Below are 18,912 nucleotides of genomic sequence, written 5' to 3'. Positions count from 1 at the left end.
TTTTATTTTAAATGTTTGGCCCTTTCCTTGCCCTGCAATCTAAAGCTAATGGGTAGGGCTAAGGCATCCATATGTTTAACAAGCTCCCCAGGTGATTAAAGTAAATGGTAAAACTTGATATGCCTCAGTTTATATGCATCGTGCATAAGCATATGTACAATTAAATAGCCGTAAAATATATTTATGAAGTATATGAGTTATGTTTCAGTGGTGAGGTAACATGGTGGCAGTATTTATTTAATGCCCTTTTCATATGGTCTACATTAATGATATAGAATATAATACAATCTAGAATATAATACAAGTAAACAATTCACTTTAGCCCAAGGATTCTGAAGGAATTAGATACTATATAGAAATAATGAGGATATTTTTTGTAGAGGAGCAGAATAACAATTTTGAGGCTTTTGGGGAGGAAATTAGTCAGTATTTATTAGTACACATAGTTGCCATAAAAAAGTACATCCTGGTGGTGACTCATCAAAAATGCTTCTCACTGACATCTTTTGACCTTTATAGCTCTTTGTCCAGAGGGCCAGCCTAATTTAAAAACTGACAATGATGATTTTGGACTTACTGTTTTTCACTGAGATATAAATTATATACAACAGTTTATATAGTTTTTAAGCCTTCAGCCTAATGGCCTTAGACAAATTTATGCACACCAATATCATCACTGCAAATGTAGACTATTTCTAACACCCAATAAGTTTATTTGTGCCACGTTCCAGTTGACTTCTCCCATCAAGAGCAAATGTTTCCTGATTTCTAACACTGCAGATTAGTTTTCTATCTTGGGACTCTGTATACCTGAAATCATGCTTTGTGTATTCTTTTGTGTTTGGCTCCTTTCATTAAATGGAATGTATTTAAAGTTATTCATGTTGTTGGGTATAAAGAAAGTTTGTTATTTTTTTGTTGCTCTCTTCCATTATGTGAATATAACCACACAACTTGTTTATCCAATATTTTTCTGTGGATAGCATTTGAATTATTTTTAGTTTGGAGTTATTATGAATAAAACTACTATAAACACTGTTAAAGTTTTTTTGTTGGCACATGTTTTCATTTCTCTAGGTTATATACTTAGCAGAAGGATTACTAGTCATAGTTTAATTTTGTAAGAAACTGAACCTAACACTTCTCTGAAGGGGTTACATCATTTTTCACTCTGACCAAAAATGTATGAGTTCCAGTTTCTCCACATAGCCTCATAAACATTTGATACTGTTTTAGCCATTTTAATTTTAATTAATTTTGGCCATTTTAGTGGGTGTGAAATGATCTTATTGTGGTTTTAGCATACACTTCTCTGATGACTAATGATGAGGACCATTTAATATGCTTATTGGCCATTTCTGTATTTCCTTAAGTAATAATTTAAAAAGTCTGTTGAAGACCTTTACTCATTTAAAAAATTGGATTGTTTTCTTTTTTATTGTTGATTTGTAGGAGTATTAAAAATATATAATCTTTATGAGAGTCATTTTTGTAAGTATTTTATTCTGAATATTGACTTGTTTTCTTAATGGTATCTTTTAATTTTGGTGAAATCTAATGTGTATCTATTTTTAAAGTTGATAGTGTTTTTTGTGTCCTAAGAAATTTTGCCTAATCCCAAGGTTGTGAAATAGTCTCATGTTTTCTTCTAGAAGCCTTATAGTTTTAGCTTTTATACTTAGATATATGCTTCGTCTAATTTTTGCATATGGAATGAGATGGGATCAAGGTTAATTTTATTGTTTATCCCGTTGATCCAGCACCATTTACTGAATTTCCTTTCCTATTCAATTACCTTGACACTTTTATTGCAAATCAACTGACCATGTAAGTGTGGGTCTATTTCTGAACTCTATTGTGTTCCATTTAATATATTTATCCCTACACCAATACACACTTTCTTGATTCCTGTAGCTAGATGACTGTAAGTCAAAATCAGATAGTATAAAGTCTCTCACTTAGTTCTTCTCAATCATGTTTGTTTTTTATGCAGATTGTTCTTCTTCATTGAAGATTGTTCTTCTAATTCAAAATCAGTTGCATTTTATAAGAATTTTAGAATGAGTTTGTCAGTTTCTTTTAGAAATCTGCTGGGATTTTGATTAGGATTGTGTTGAATCCTTAGATCAATTTGAGGATAAAGATGGAACCAATATTGAGTCTTTTAACCCATGAATATAGATTTCTCCACTTATTTGCTTTCTTTAATTTCTCTCAACAATGCATTATATATTTTAGTGTAGAGGTCTTTCACATTTTTCATTCACTTTATTTCTAAGTTTATGATGCTTTGGTACTATTGAATATATTATATCCCCCCCACCATTTTGTTGCTATTATATAGAAACACTTAAAAAAAAAACTATTAACCTTGTGTCCTGTGACCTTGCTAAATTCACTTATTAGTTCTAATAGTGTTTTGGTAGATTTCAAATTTCTATGTAGATAATCATGTTGTCTGTAAATAATTACAGTTTTATTTCTTCCTTTATAGTCTTTATTTCTTATTTTGAATATGGCACTGGCTAGGACTTCCTGTACGTTTTTGAATAGAAGTGATGTGAGAATATATCCTTAACTTTTTACTGATTTGGGGGAAAAAGCATTCAGTCTTTTACCACTTAATGTGATCTAAGCTGTAGACTTTTCATAGCGTTTTATTTTGGCCTCATACTAAAAGTTGAGAAGAGTTCCCTCTTCTTCTATTTTCATTTAATGTTATTTCATAAAAATGTTTGATTATTATTTTTTTCCTTAAATGTTTGTAGAAATTACTGGTGAAACTATCTGGCACTGGAATTTTCTTTGTGGGAAAATTTTTGGTTAAAAATTCTATTTCTTTAATAATTTCAGTTTAGACCAGTTTCAATAAATAGTGTATCTTAAGACTTTGTCCATTTCATCTGTCTACTTATTATCCTTTTAAGGTCTGTAGGCTCTGTAGTGGAATCTCCTGTTTCAATATTGACTTAGGTAATTTATGTTTTCTGTCTTATTTCTTGATTATTCTTGCTAGGATTTATAAGCATATTTATTTGTTCAAAGAATTAACTCTTTAATTTTATTGTTTTTCAATTTTCTAACTCATTGATTATAATTTTTGTTCTTTTTTTCTTCTTCTTTTTACTCTTTAGTTTTAATTTGTTGTTCTTTCTCTATTTTCTTAAGGTGGAAACCTAAATATTGATTTTTCATTTTTCTTCTTTTCTAGTATATGGTTTTAAAGGCAAAATTTCTCTCTTAGTAGTGCTTTAACTGTATCATAAAATTTTGATTTTTTAAAACAATTATTGATCAGTTGAAATATTTAAAAATTTCCCCTCTGATATTTTTTTAAATCATAGATTATTTAGAAGTATATTGGTTAATTCCAAGGATTTTGGGATTTTCTTCCTTTTCTAATTAATACCATTTAGGTCAAAGAACATAATCTGCATGATTTCATTTCTTTGGAATTTGAATCTTGTTTTTTCTCCAGCATATGGTCTATTTTGATGACTTTCATATGCATTACAAAAGAATATATATTCTGCTGTTGTTAGGTGGAGCATTCTATGAATTGTCAACTAGGTGAAGTTGGATGATAAAGTTTTTCAAATCTCTGCACTGTTACTAAATTTTTTTTATCTACTTCAAAAATCATTGAAAAGTGGATGTTTAAAATCTCACATTATGATTTGAATTTGTCTATTTCTTTAGTTTTTTTCCCCATTTTTTCTTCAGGAATTCTGAAGCTTTATTATTAGATATCTACATATTTAGGATTTTTATATCTTTCTGATCCATTGCCTATTTTATTACCATGAAATTTCCATCTAAAATTCTTATTGTTGTTCCTCCATATGTCATGTGTCTTTTTTTCTCTGGTTTGTTTTAAGAATTTACTCTTTTATTTTGACTTTCAACTGATTATAATATACCTAGGTATGACTTACTTTGTATTTTGCTTAGGGTGTGTTTGATCTGATTGTTGGTAGCTTTTGTCAATTTGGAAAATTCTTGGCCATTATATTTAAAAATATTTCTTCATTCACTTTCTCCTTTCCATCTGAGAAGCTAAATCAAGACCACTTGATACAGTCCCACGGATTTCAGATGCTCTGTTCCTTTTGTTTCTCACCCCTCTTCCCCTGACTTGGGTTTCATTTTGGATACTTTCTATTGACTTATCTTCAAGTTTACTGATCTTTCCCTCTGACGTATGCATGCTCACTGCATGATTTCTTTTTTGATATATATTTTGATTGCAAGCATTTCACTTGTATCTTTTTTAAAATAGTTTCCATCCCTCTTTTGAAATTTCACATATTTTTGCAATTGTTGTCCATCTCATTCATTAGATCCTTTAACATGTTCATCATAGCCTTTTTATAAACCCTGCTTAATACTTCTGACATTTAGATAATCTCTGGATCTGCTTATATTGAGTGTTTTTCTCCTGATCAGACATAAAACTTTGTTTCTTCTCATATTTTGGGAGACCCTTGGGAGATTTCTCTCAGCTTGTCAGGTTTCCAGCTTTTTGTATTTGAGTTCTGTTTTTCTCTTTTGTCCTTTCTGCTTTTTGAGATATGTCTCTCCACTGTAGTGAAGGACTGGAGTACCTTGGAGGGACTTTTCTCAGTTCTGTGGCTTCTCCCCTAACCCTCAGCAAGACAAGGATTTGTATTTGAGGAATTCCCTGGGGACTTGAACAGGGAGAGGGAAGGAGAGGATCTCTCTAGACTGTTTTATACTGCTTTCAATATACTCTGTATTACTTGTCTATTCCGTGTACCCAATTAAGGCTCCTGGGGAAGAATTGCTGGCTAGGGGCATCCTTGCTCTGAGGCTGGGACCCCTTGGGATTCTAATATGTTACTCCAGCTTTGACTGGTTGCTTCTGTACTGTAGCAAATTCTTCCTCCTCCTGAACAGGGTTCCCTTTCTATTAGGGACAAAAACAGCCTTGAATCTTTTCTGTCCTATAAAGTATTAATAACTTTTGGAATTTAGCTCTTTTAGGTTTCTTTAAACCCTGTCTTTTCTGCTGGGTTTTAAAAGCCTATAGTTTTGTAGTTTATTTGACATATTCTCATTGTTGAGAGTGACAGTCTTTGGCAATGTTCCACATTCTAACCAGGAGTGAAGTCCTTGGACTAACTTAGAAAACATATTAGTCTCACAACTGAGTGTTGGTGAATTAAATAAAATAGATCTTAATGTTTATAATACAGCCCATTAAAAAAATTAAATCCTATTATTCAGCTTTATCCTATAGATATTTTTTACCAGATACCCTTTGAGTGTTTCTTAAATGCAAATACACATTTAAAAGAAGGATATGTGCTACCACTGAGATAATAAAAAGAATGTGATAGCCCTCTGCAGGCTATGCTAAAAGGGGAATTCTAGTAAATATTATGAGCAAAACTTAAAGTTTTAGAAAAGTTTTTGCTTTTCCAAGATGATTATGAATTAGAAACTTATCATGTTCTTCCTCAGCTCCCATTCATTGTTGTCTTGTATTATATATTTGAAATGTGGTTATTTTGGGCACATAAGTTAATTTTAAGGTTAGCAAAAATTAACTGTGCTTTGACTGGGTATTGCAGTTTAAAAATTCAAACTTATGATTGTTAGGTATTTGTCTTATTTTTCTAATATATTTAACTTTCTTTTTATTTTCTCTTTCTTTTTAGGAATCCTAAAACCAAAACATTAGAACAAAAACAGAAACATGGCTCACCATATTACATTTCTTTGGATAATTTTGGTCCTGCTTCTTCAGAATTCTGTATTAGCTGAAGATGGGGAAATAAGATCAAGTAAGAACTATCAGCATTGTCTTTTTGTTATCAACATATTAATTATGGAAATCAAATTAGAGGAGCTCTAGCAATGGCTTTAAGGATCTTATTCTTATTGTCTTTGATGCTGTGATTCCCTAAAATGAATGAATTGCTATGTTACACATTAACTAGGAGGAAAAGCTATCAGAAGTCATTTTGAGAAAATTCTATGGTAATAGTGCATTTTATTGACCCAGGCTTTGGAATAAACACTCTGGTATTGAGTCCATGTTCAGCCATTTATATAAGCTTCATAATATGGTGATAAAGAAAGTACCTCCTTCACAGGATGGCTATCAGGACCATCCTATGAGCTTATCTCATAAAGCTAATAAGATAATGCATATAAATGACTTAGCATGGTGACATTCAGTAAGTGGTGACTGTTATTCTGATTGCCTGTAGGAAAGCTTGCATGAGAGAAGTAGGCCATCCTACTTTTAAAAAGACACTTTTAAAAAGATAGCCTACTTCTTTTTAAAAGTGTGCTTATATGCATATTTTAAAACTCATGAACATAAACCCCCTAACTATAAATGAATTATGGTTTCTCTAACAGTTAAATCAGATGATTTGACAATTTGATTCAACTTGGCTTAAAATTAAAAAAAATAATATTTAATGTTTGCATAACCCTTTTATTGTTTAATCCACCCAAGCACCTTATGGGGTAGATACTCTTTGATTTTTGAGTGGGAAAAGAGATGCATAAAATGTATGGGCCTTGCATAGTGTCATACATCTGGTTGGAGCTGTAACTAGTATTTGAACACTTCTTTTCATCCTCAGTGCATTCCCTTCCTATGACACTGGTGATTCACCTCTCTGAGGAGGAGGTTTCTTGGAGTGGTATTTTGTCTGCAATTTATAAATGGCAGTACTTGCTTTTGTGTCCATGCTCTTGGCTAACCTTGCAGTTATGAAATATATGCCCCATGGCTCTGGAAAGGGGTAGAAAGGGCCAAGAATAACCCTGTAAGAATTTCTAACCACTGAATCGAGTGACACACAAACACTCGCAGGTCCAGGCAATAACGAGCCTCATAGCATCGAGGAAGGGCAACCTCGAAGAGTCCTGCAAACACAACCTTCCTGTCCTTTTGTCTCTCTCACGAAACCCCAATAAAAGCATAACCCTGTAATCCCTGTTCAGCTTCCAAAAATAACAGGAAAACTTCATTACCTTGGGTTAGAAAATATGCATTTGGGCAGAATCCCATTTTTGCCATCCCTACCCTGGCGTCTGGCAGTGGTCACCATGACAGAGGTTGTTGGAATAGTGTCCCTCACACCCCCTGCACTGAGACACCATCTGCCATATAGCATCTTAAGATGGTGTCATAATCACAGTTATATTTGTGAGACAAACCCATGTTTTGGCAATTTTTTTTCCTGGGGTGTTATCTTCTTGACTGTGTTACATGTTCACCTGACAATGGTGTTTACTTCTGCTAGTTACTGTGATAGGTGAGTTGAGATAATGGTGAAACTGAGGCCTCTTCATAGGAGCTTTGTCATCATCCCAAATATGCAAGTGGACAAAGATAAGGAAAAGAATGGAAAGGAAGGAGAGGAAAGGAGGAAGTGAGGAAGGTGAAGAGAGGGAGAGATTGGTTGATTGACTGATTTACTCCAAGGAGTTGCAGAAATACTAATTGTCACCAAACATTTTTTTCTCTGATACTGATCCTTGCAATTATAATATCTTATTTGCAATATATACAGAAAATAAACCATCCTTATTATAACTTTAAATTGGGCATCCAAACACTACTTAAGGGAGACCATTAACCTGAGTAAAACCACAGGATGTAAAATTTGCTATCTCATTACCGTGACTCACCTCATCCTCTTCTAACTCATCATGTCCAAGGACATGGATGGGATCCTTGTCCCATGTAGTATTTTGGCTGCTTTGAGCACAGAAGTTAGAGAAGAAGGCAGCAAGTACAGCTGTTCCTTCCTGTTGGCCACTTCAAACTGATAGAGATAGAGTAGGATAATTAAATAGTCAGTTTAGAAATCCCACTAGGGGATTAAAGACAGAAAGGTAATTTTAAGGGAGTTTGGGAGATCTTTGTAAGCTAATGACCACTCAAGAAAAGAATCCAGTAACCTAGCAACAATCTACCCTACCTTGAAGGAAGACCAGGTGCATCCAAGTGCCAGGCACACTCAAGCCACAAACCCTGATAGTTAAAATACTAGACAATAGATATGGGCTCTGAATCTTATTACATGAAGTCAGGGAGTTAATAGTCCTTGCAGAGTAGCGTTTCTGCATGTAACCAAGACAGAAATAGAGGTGAAAAGGGAAAGAAACCAGGTGAAAGGGGATATTATACCCAAACCTGAGATGAATTACCATATTTTAGTATATGTCCCCACACTTTTGCTAATATACATATGATTTAAATAGTGCCATGGCAGTTAGACCTGGTTAGACCATATAGGGCCAAAGGAGGAACTAGTGATATGAGTCTTGACGTCTGCCCAAGGACGAGGAAGATGGTGGTCTTCTCCCCTCCCCACTTTTTCTTTGATTATAAAAATGTAGCCCTCTTTGTTCCTGGGGCTCTTTGTTCCTGGGGTTGCGCTCCCTTGCCTGCCTGCTTATCTCTCACAAGCGTCCTATGCCAATAAACTCACTCTTTGCCTTCCACTTTGCCTCACGCTGAATTTCTTCTGTGAGGAGACAGAAGAACCTGAGCTTCAGTAAGTCCTGACCCCAGGTGAGTGGTTTTAATCCAAAGACAGTGGTTTCGAGTCCCCTCCTAGTCAGGGATTATGGGTTCAAGTCCCAGTCTGAGGTGTGGGTGGGTTCAAGTCCTACCCGAGAAGGAGTGCAGTTTCAAAACCATTGGAATTACCCAAACAAACCAGTTTGTCTTTGGGGCTATGTCTGTCTCTCTCCTCTGGACCTTTGCACTTGCTGCTCCCTTTGTTTAGAATGTTGTCCTCTTGACCTGGTTAAACCTCTGCTTTCTGATCTCAGCCTTCCAACAAAACTGCCCCTGGCTTGACATAGTTAGGTTGCCACCCTCTCCTCAATGTTCTCATAATTCTTTGTACTTTCTCTAACCAGCCAGTTGTCCATCTTAACTAGGCTGGGAGCTTTTTGAGATATCTCAGGTATGTCTGAAGCCAGTACCTAGCATGATATCAAGAACAGAACAGGTATTCAATATATACATACTGAAAGAATGAGATAGAGTTAGAAGCATGTTGTGTACTGTGGAAAAGAGAGTTAAGGAAATCTTTTTTTTATTGAAGTATAGTTGATTTACAATGTTGTGATAGTTTCTGCTGTACAGCAAAGTGATTCAGCTATAAATATGTATACATTCTTTTTAATATTCTTTTCCATTATAGTTTATCATAGGATATTGAATATAGTTCTCTGTGCCATACAGTAGGACCTTGTTGTTTATCCATTCTATACATAATAGTTTGTATTTACTTATCACAAACTCCCAGCCCATCCCTCCCCCACTCCCCTTTCCCCTTGGCAACCACAGGTCTGTTCTCTATGTCTGTGAGTCTGTTTCTGTTTCATAGATAAGCTCATTTGTACCATATTTTAGATTCCACATATAACTGATATCATATGGTATTTGTCTTTCTCCTTCTGACTTACTTCACTTAGTATGATAATCTCTAGATCCATCCATGTTGCTGCAAATGGCATTATTTTATTCTTTTTAATGGCTGAGTAATATTCCATTGTATGTATGAACCACATCTTCTTTATCCATTCATCTTTTGATAGACATTTAGGTTTTTTCCATGTCTTGGCTATTGTGAATAGTGCTGCTATGAACATAGGGGTGCATGTATCTTTTTGAATTAAAGATATATGCCCAGTGGGATTGCTAGATCATATGGTAACTCTATTTTTAGTTTTCTGAAGAACCTCCTTACTGTTTTCCGTAGTGGCTGCAAAGAAGATTTTTTTTTCTTTTCACAAGTGCTTAGAACTTGTCTGGGTATAACTTACACCACAGATAGTCTTTTTTTTTTTCCTGGTAGAACTCTAAGTTGTGCTGATCTCATGTTTCCTGGTATCTTGAAACAAGAATCTTTACAGAGAAAGGAATAGCTTTATGCCCTTGAACATAGATTCACTTCACACGAGCTATTGTTTTGGCTACATTTGTGACTGAAGATGAGCATTCAGACCTTTAAACATTCATCTTGCATGTAGTGCAAGAGTGACTGCTTTCATAACCTTGGTTCATTTACATTTTCTCAACTATATCAAGAATGTGGGTCTTTGCTGGCTACTTTTGTCCTGAAGATAGCAGAAAGTTTGTTTATAATTTCTTACCCCCATTCATTGGTTTACATAAATTTTTATAAATATTTCAGGTTAGCATTGAACTAAACATATTTCACTGATAACTTAAAGCAATGATGTTAGTCTATAGCTGAAAATCATTCATTTATTAAAATTTTTTGTTTTCATTTATTCAGTGGAGAAATACAATAAAATGTTGCTTTATAGTAATACCTGCCCCTACAGAGCTATCTAGATATCATATTCATATACAGCATCCATTTTTTATTCCCTATTTTTATTTTTTTTTATTTGGCCACATGGCACAGCATGTGGGACCTTAGTTCCTGGACCAGGGATCAAACCCATGCCCCCTGCAGTGGAAGTGCAGAGTCTTAACCACTGGACCGCCAGGGAAGTCCCTATTCCCTATTTTTAAAGCTGAATCATTAATACTTAAATTAAGACAAGCTAATTAAAAAATATCAACAAAAATCATAGCCCTCATTTATAAAGAATTTTCATAGGCTAGTCAGTGTGTCATAGTTAATCTTCACAAAGCTCTTATGAACTGGTTACTATTATCTTTTTAAAAAAATTTAGCATTATTGAGGTATAATTGACGTATAAAATTATAAGATAGTTAAACTATACATTGTGGCGACTTTATGTATATACATGTGAAAGGATTCCCCCTGTCTGGTTAATTAAAAATCCATTCATTTAAAACCTCTAATTTTTGTTTTTTATGTAACACATATACTCTGATGGTTTTCTTTTTCACTTAGGTTGCCGTACTGCTCCAACAGATTTAGTTTTCATCTTGGATGGCTCTTACAGTGTTGGCCCAGAAAACTTTGAAATAGTGAAAAAGTGGCTTGTCAATATCACAAAAAACTTTGACATAGGACCGAAGTTTATTCAGGTTGGAGTGGTTCAGTATAGTGACTACCCTGTCCTGGAGATTCCCCTTGGGAGCCACGAATCAGGAGAGAATTTGATGGCAGCTATGGAGTCCATACACTACTTGGGAGGAAACACAAAGACTGGAAAGGCCATCCAGTTTGCCCTTGATTACCTTTTTGCCAAGTCTTCACGATTGCTGACAAAGATGGCAGTAGTCCTTACGGATGGTAAATCCCAAGATGAAGTCAAGGATGTGGCAGAAGCAGCAAGAGACAGTAAAATAACACTATTTGCCATCGGTGTTGGTTCAGAAACAGAAGACGCAGAACTTAGAGCTATTGCCAACAAGCCTTCATCTACTTACGTGTTTTATGTGGAAGACTATATTGCAATATCCAAAATAAGGGAGGTGATGAAGCAGAAACTTTGTGAAGGTAAGCCTTAATATAATGTGGAAACAGTAATAATGATGCTTTCTTACATTTTGGTATAACCTGTTCATTTGGGAACTGGGGAAGATGGTTATATTTAATGTCAAATTATTTAAGTTAGAAATGAGGTGAGCACACATTTTTGTGCTATATTTTTCTGGATAAATTTTGTTTTTAGAAACAATTGCTTTCTTATAAAATCTACAATTGGGAAATATAATATTTTGTGTTTTCTTTTCAATTACAATATGTTTATTGTGGAGATGGTAGAAAATAAAACACCTAAATAATTAAAATATATGTAAACCACACATGGTCATATCACTCCTGTTAACAAGTTTTTGTCTTTTTCATCCTAATCTTTTCTTTTTTTGATTTCAGTGTGTCTGAGAGTTTATTCATGTGCCTAAATAAGGATAATATTGTATATATAATTTCATACTCTATTTTCATATTATTTATACTCTTATTGTGTATATAATTTTAATACTCTTAATATGATAGTGGAAAATCTTTTAAGATAATCTATTTAATTTCTCCATTTTTGTATGTTTGGTTTATTTCTAAGTTTTTCTAATACAAATAACAGTGAATATTCCTCTACCTAATTCTGAATGGGAATCTGTCATCATTTCTTCAGAAAACAAAGATCAAATTACTAACATTTTTAAAACTTTGGAAGAATGTTAAAAATTCCACATGAGAAAAACTTAAACTCCCACCAGCAATGAGGGAACATTTGAAAATATAGTACTTACCAGTCAATTATGTTTATATCATTTCATAAAACTGACTTCATGTGTATGATAGGTCCCCATGGGAAAGTTCCAGTTTTTGGTAAACATTAATCCTATTAGTGTATAGACATGCGTGTGTTCACATTATTTTGGGGGAAGAATAATTTATTCATATCTTTTATTTTTAATATTATAGGCATTTAATATACTATATACCTAAAAATAATGTTCATGTAGATGGAAATACTTTTTTCCCAGTTTGCCTACAAAATAATATACAAATAGGTTGGTTCACATTTGATAGAAAAATTTCTAAATGATTGTGGCTTAGAAAACAAATTAATTCCTTCATTTTCTTCATATTTGGGAGGTATGGTAGAGAAAAACATTTTAAAGCTTTTTGGATTATTTCTTTTAAAATGCATGGAAATATTAAACAACTACTTCAAAACAAAGAGAAAAAAAGCATAGAAGATTAAGCATTTTCTTTAATAAAACTTTAAAAAAGGTACTAACAAGTAAGTACAAATGGTCATTACAGTTATTCTTTTTATGAATCTCTAACAGTAAGACTGTGTTGACTTTTGTTGTGTTGAACAGGTCAAAGGGATTTAGATTTTTAATATGTTGTTAGAAATTTTTGGCTTTCAAGCTAGGTATATTTTATTATTAAAATAGAATTTTCATGGTGAAATTTCACTTACCATTCACCTTTTTTCTTTTTTTTATAAATTTATTTATTTATTTATGGCTGCGTTGAGTCTTCGTTGCTGCACACGGGCTTTCTCAAATTGCGGTGAGCTACTCTTCGTTAGGTTAGGGGCTACTATTCGTTGCGGTGTGGTAGCCTCTCTTGTTGAGGAGCACAGGCTCTTGTCACGCGGACTTCAGTAGTTGTGGCTCATGGGCTCAGTAGTTGTGGCTTGCAGGCTCTAGAGCGCAGGCTCAGTAGTGTGGTGCATGCACTTAGTTGCTCCGTGGCATGTGGGATCTTCCAGGACCAGGGCTCAAACCTGTGTCCCCTGCATTGGCAGGTGGATTCTTAACCACTGAGCCACCAGGGAAGTCCCACTTACCATTCATCTTAATCCTAAAATTTAGATTTGATTAAATATGTCTGTTTAATATTTGCTTCAGAGAATTTTCCTATAGATCTGTATTTTGGTAAATGCATTCTCTCTAGATAAAAATTTTTAAAATACACATGAAAGAGTTGCTGTGTGAAAACGGGTAAAAATTCTTTCAGCTAAAATGTATGATCTGTAAAAAAAAAAATCAAATTCGAAATCTTGCCAAATATTTCTTCAACTACACTCAGAAAAAGAATGTAAGTAATGTCTGTGTCTATTCAGTTCGCATGTTCACTGTACAATAGACATCTTTTAAAATGTACTTTTTGAAATTGTACTTGTGGGAGATATGGGCTTTTTTGCACTTGACTTTTTGTACTGTATTAGATTATGATTAATGCACTAAATTAATGCATTGCTGTATTGCAGCTTCTTCAAATCATATAATTTGTGTTTGATTATTTAACAAATTCATTTTTGTTTTGGACAAATAGTTAACTTCTACTTTGAGGTGTCTAGCATATAGGATTACTATTTCCTAATATCATTCCCTTTTATACTGTACTGTGGTTGATCCATGATGTACAAAATATTATCCACCTCTTTGTTCCCACATAGATTATTTCATCTTCATGGACCTATTGTTTCCTCGGAGGTGTATTCTGCAATACACTGCTTATTTCAGGACCGCCTAAAAGTGATGTGCAATGATTTCTTTCTTTATCTGAGAGTCTTTCTTCTAATTTGAGCTTAGTTTGTTCTTTCTTAGTTCTTTGACTTGTAAAGTTAGGCTGTTTATTTGAGATCTTTATTATTTTTTAATGTAGATTTTTATTGCTATGAATTTCCTTCTTACTGCTGCTTTTGCAGCATCCCATAGTTTTGGTATGTTGTGTTTTAGTTTTTGTTTATCTCAAGATAATTTCTAATATCCCCTTTGACATAATGATTGTTCAAGAGCATATTGTTTAATTTCCACATATTTGTGAATTTTCCAGTTTTCTTCCTGACATTAATTTCTAGTTTCATTCCATTTTGGTTGGAACATATACCTCGTATGATTTCAATCTTCTTAAATTTGTTAAGACTTTTTTTTTGACCTAACATGTTATCTATGCTGGAGAAGTTTTGTTTGTACTTGAGAATAATATGTATTCTGCTGCTGTGGTGGTGGTGGGTGGTGGTGGGTCGCTGTTCTATATATGTCTGTTAGATCCATTTGGTCTATAGTGTTGTTCAAATTCTCTGTTTCCAGATCTGTTTGCAGACACATCTTCTGTCTGGATGTTCTATCCATTATTATAAGTGGAGCATTCAAGTCCCTTACTATTATTGTGTTGCTGTCTATTTATCCCTTCAGTTTTGTCAATGTTTGCCTCATATATTTGGGTGCTATAATGTTGAGTGCATATGTATTTATAATTGTTATGTTTTGCTGGCGAATTGACCATTTTTCATTGTATAATGTCCTTCTTTGTCTCTTTTGACAGTTTTTGACTAATATAAGTGTCACCACCTTTGTTCTCTTTTGGTTAGCATTTGTATGGAGTATCTTATTCCATCCCTTTGCTTTTATCCTGTGTGTGTCCTTAATTCTAAAGTAAATTTCTTGCAGATAGTATAGATCTTGTTGTTTTTTTTTAAGTCCACTTAGCTACTCTATACCTTTTATTGGGGATTTTAATCAATTCACATCTGAAGTAATTACTGATAAGGAAGTATTTAATACTGTCATTTATTGTTTTCTGACTCAGCTTTTTTTTATCGCTCTTTTCTCTCTTGCTGTCTTCTGTGTTTCATTGATTTTTTTGTAGTGACATGCTTTGTTTCCTTTTAAATATACTTTTGCATATCTTCTATAGGTATTTTTTTTGTGGTTACCATGGGGGTTACATAAAACATCATATAGTTATATCAATCTATTTTAAGTTGATAACTTCAAATGCTCTGTATTTTTGCTTATTCCTGCCCTCTTTACACTTTTTTATTGATGCCACAAATTACATCCTCTTATATTGTGTATTCATTAATACAATTTCACATAGTTTATACTTTAGTCTTTTAACTTCTGTATCAGAATTAAAAATGATTTAAATACCACTGTTACAGTATTACAGTATTCTGAGTTTGTCTATATATTTACTTTTATCAGCAAGTTTTATACTTTCCAGTGCTTCTGTGTTGCTGTTTAATAGTCTTTCCTTTCAATTTGAAGGACTTCCTTAGTATATCTTATTAGGCAGGTCTAGTGGTAATAAACTTCCTCAGCTTTTTTTAATCTGGGAAAGTATTTATTTCTCTTTCTATTTTGAAGGACAGTTTTGCCAGATATAGTATTTTTGGTTGGCAGTTTTTTTTCTTTGAGCACTTTGAATATATTATCCCTTTCCCCTGTGACCTGTGAGATTTCTACTCAGAAATCTGGTGATTGTGTCATGGGGTGCCCTGTACATAATGAGTTGCTTTTGTCTTGCTGCTTTCAAAGTTCTCTCTTTGTCTTTGGTTTTCGACAATTTGATTGTAATGTGTCTTGATGTGGATATCTTTGAGTTCTTTAATCTGGATGTCCATTTCCTTTCCTAGATTTTAAAAGTTTTTGGCTATTATTTCTTTAAACAAGCTTGCTTCTTTCTTTCTTCTTCTTCTGCAGCTCCCATTATCTATATATTGGTCTACTTGATGGTGGGCATAAGACATGTAGGCTTTCTTCAGTCTTTGTCATTCTTTAAAATTTTGCCTGGATAATTTCAAAGGACCTGTCTTCAAGTCTGCTGATTCTTTCTTCTACTTGATCAAGGCTGATTTTGAACCCCTCTAGTCAATTTTCCAGTTCAATTATTATTTTCTCCTCCAAAAATTTCTGTTTGGTTCTCCTTTACATTTTCTGTCTTTCTCACTTTGTTGATGCATCATTTTCTTGAGCTCATAGAACATCCTATGATGTCTATTTTGAATTCTTTGTCAGATAATACACCTCCCTTTCTTTAGGGTCAGTATCTGGAGAGTTATTTTGTTCCTTTGATTGGGTCATGTATCTCATAGTTTGTTTCAAGATTCACACATTTGAAAAAACCGATACCTCTCCCAGTCTTTACCAACTGGCTTTGCACAGGGGAAATCCCTCAGCAATCACTCTGGCTAGAGATTCTGAAACCTTTTTTGGAGGGATGTGATTTCTCTGGAATTGTGTGAGCAATTCATTAATTAGAGAGACTGGTTTCTTTTTCAGGAGCTCATAATCTTTCACTCCCTTTGGTATCTGTCCCTTTGGTGTCTGTCTGTAATACTTCAAGTTCTCTAGTTCTCTAACCACAAGTTTCCCACTCCTTTGTTCTCAGTGGTCATCAGGTGTCCAGGTATGCTGGTTCCCTGTCAGCACCCTTAGTCAGGCAAGACCAGTATCATTCCTTCAGGCAGCACTTTGAAAATCTAGAATGCTGGATACATGCTCCACTCTTTTCTCTTTCTGAGGGAGAAGTCTCAGGTTGTGTGTCTTCTCCTGATCATGCTGAGCCATGCCAGCCACAACAAGCCACCCTCCCACTTTTATTTGTTCTGAGCAGTCCACAGGTATCCAAATGATTCTGGTTCCTTCAGTGCTGCAAATGAGGCAAGACAAGCTGAAAGCTGGAGCATTGGATGCATGCTCCACTTTTCTTTTTCCCTCCTGAGGGAGTCATTATAAGCTAGAGCATCTCTCCTGGCACTTATTTGTGTCAGCTTGGAGAGGGACTGATGTGGTAAGGTAAAATTATTCTTAATTACCTGTTTCATTGAAGCTGTTCTTGGCTTTGTGCTCACCTGGGGAACTTCAGCTTCCTAACCGGAATCTCACAAATGTATTTTGGTCCAATCTGTGTTTCAGTGGGAGAATATGGGTTGGGACTTTCTATTCTGCCATCTTGCTGACTTCACTCCTCTGTTCTTTTTATGAGTCAACCAGGCATGGGCTTGGTGCAACAGAATGAGGAGGGAAAAGAAAGTAATTTCCCCTTGTTCTCTGGAAGATACCTTCCTTAGGTGTCTTCAAGGGCTTCCAACAGCTTGTGGCTTGAATGATGGGGTTTCAAGGCCCATATTTTGATTCAGGTGAGCTGAACTTGCCTGTGCACAGGTGTGGGTAGTTAAAAGAGCAGGTCCTGGAAAACTGCCTGTGTATTCTTACTGTTCCATTTTCCACTATCTTGACTTTTGGATGAAGCAGGAAACTTATCTATTTCTTAAAAGAGTATATGGTGTTCACTCAAGAGGGACCAGAGGTCAGAATTAGCAATTAGCTGTGCAAATGTAGCCATATCTTGAGAGACACAGAGAAAGATAAAGAGAGATAGAGATAAAGATAGATAGATAGATAGATAGATAGAGAGAGAGAGAGAGAGAGAGAGAGAGAGAGAGAGAGAGGGATACCACTTGTCCAAGTGGAACTTTGGTGTCTTTCATTCCAAAAACTTAGTGACTTTTTTCCCTCCAGTGCTTTCCACCATGATGCACTTTAACTTGGAATGATGTTCACGACTTCTGAATTTCTTTTTCTCTCACCGAAAATTATTCATATTTTCTATGACTCTTTGCTTGGTGATTGCTGGATAATTTGATTATCTAATTTAAGTCTTATAATACTTTATAATACTTTGTAATAATAGCCTGGTATATTACTCTACCCTACTCAGTTTAACTTCCATTTCAGTAGAAGACATAAAAGGTAAAGGTACACATATCAGGTGCCATGGCCAGGACAACTGAGTTGTTTTTGGAGGTAGTGAGTATTTTAGCTTACATGATTTCATAACATGTATGTGATTAACTTGTCTGCCCTCACATGAAACTCATATCCTTCCCTTCTGCCTCTCCACTATTGGTACACATATGCTTGAATTCACAACCATAGAGATGGGGCATGGAAAAATGAGAGGTGGGAGGTGGGGTGAAGTTTGGCAGATGGGATATGATGGAGTATAATATTTCATTAAACCTCATAGGATATTCAGGGGAATAACTTTATATTCTATCTGTAGATTAAAAGAATTTAAATCTAATCTGAATTGGTGACAATCTACATTGTCAAGGGCTTGTAGTATATCCAAAAATATGAATTTTCCATTCATTTAATTAGAGAGGCTAGAGCAATGTTTCAAATAAAGGAATATGATATGTTTATATTTTATGTGCAAAGCGATGTTTGGGTATTAAATTGGAAAATGTAGGATGACTATCGCATGATTCAGAAAATATACAAATTATAGCATACAGACTTTTCTCTCAGTGTTTATGATTGGATCTAGATGCAGCTGTATAAGTTAATTATTTCTAGGAAAGGAATAAACAAGAAAACATTCACAATAATTTTCTTAGGAATATTTAAAGCTTGTATAAAATGCTCATTCTCCCATCCTTTCTCTCTCTCTAAAATATGATGTATGATAGCTATCACCTAATTACCTATTTTATGCTCATAACAGCTTCAACCTTTTTAAGTGACAGTTGGCATGCCAGTAGAAGTGAAAATTGGTACAACCACTTTGGGAAAGTCTTTGACATTATCTATTAGGACAAATGTACTGCTATCTTATGAAACAGTAATTCTATCCTAGATATTTAACTACGAGAAATAAGTTCATATGTTCACCAAAAGACTATTCAAGAATGTTCATAGCAGTTTTA

At 34.3% G+C, this 18,912-nt stretch overlaps 1 protein-coding gene across 1 annotated transcript in view; it reads left to right on the top strand.

The window, feature by feature from the left end:
• Positions 1-18,912, top strand: part of COL21A1 (collagen type XXI alpha 1 chain) — a 185,979-nt gene that overhangs the window by 52,866 nt on the left and 114,201 nt on the right. Inside the window, exons 2-3 of the mRNA XM_060021357.1 lie at positions 5,682-5,807; positions 10,896-11,447. Coding sequence (XP_059877340.1) covers positions 5,720-5,807; positions 10,896-11,447 — 640 coding nt within the window. The 5' untranslated portion in view covers positions 5,682-5,719. The remainder of the gene's footprint in view (positions 1-5,681; positions 5,808-10,895; positions 11,448-18,912) is intronic.

This window comes from Delphinus delphis, chromosome 10 (assembly GCF_949987515.2).
Source record: "Delphinus delphis chromosome 10, mDelDel1.2, whole genome shotgun sequence".
NCBI classification, from domain to species: domain Eukaryota; kingdom Metazoa; phylum Chordata; class Mammalia; order Artiodactyla; family Delphinidae; genus Delphinus; species Delphinus delphis.
Note: the sequence above shows the minus strand (reverse complement) of the source record. Positions and strands in the feature narration are given on the sequence as shown.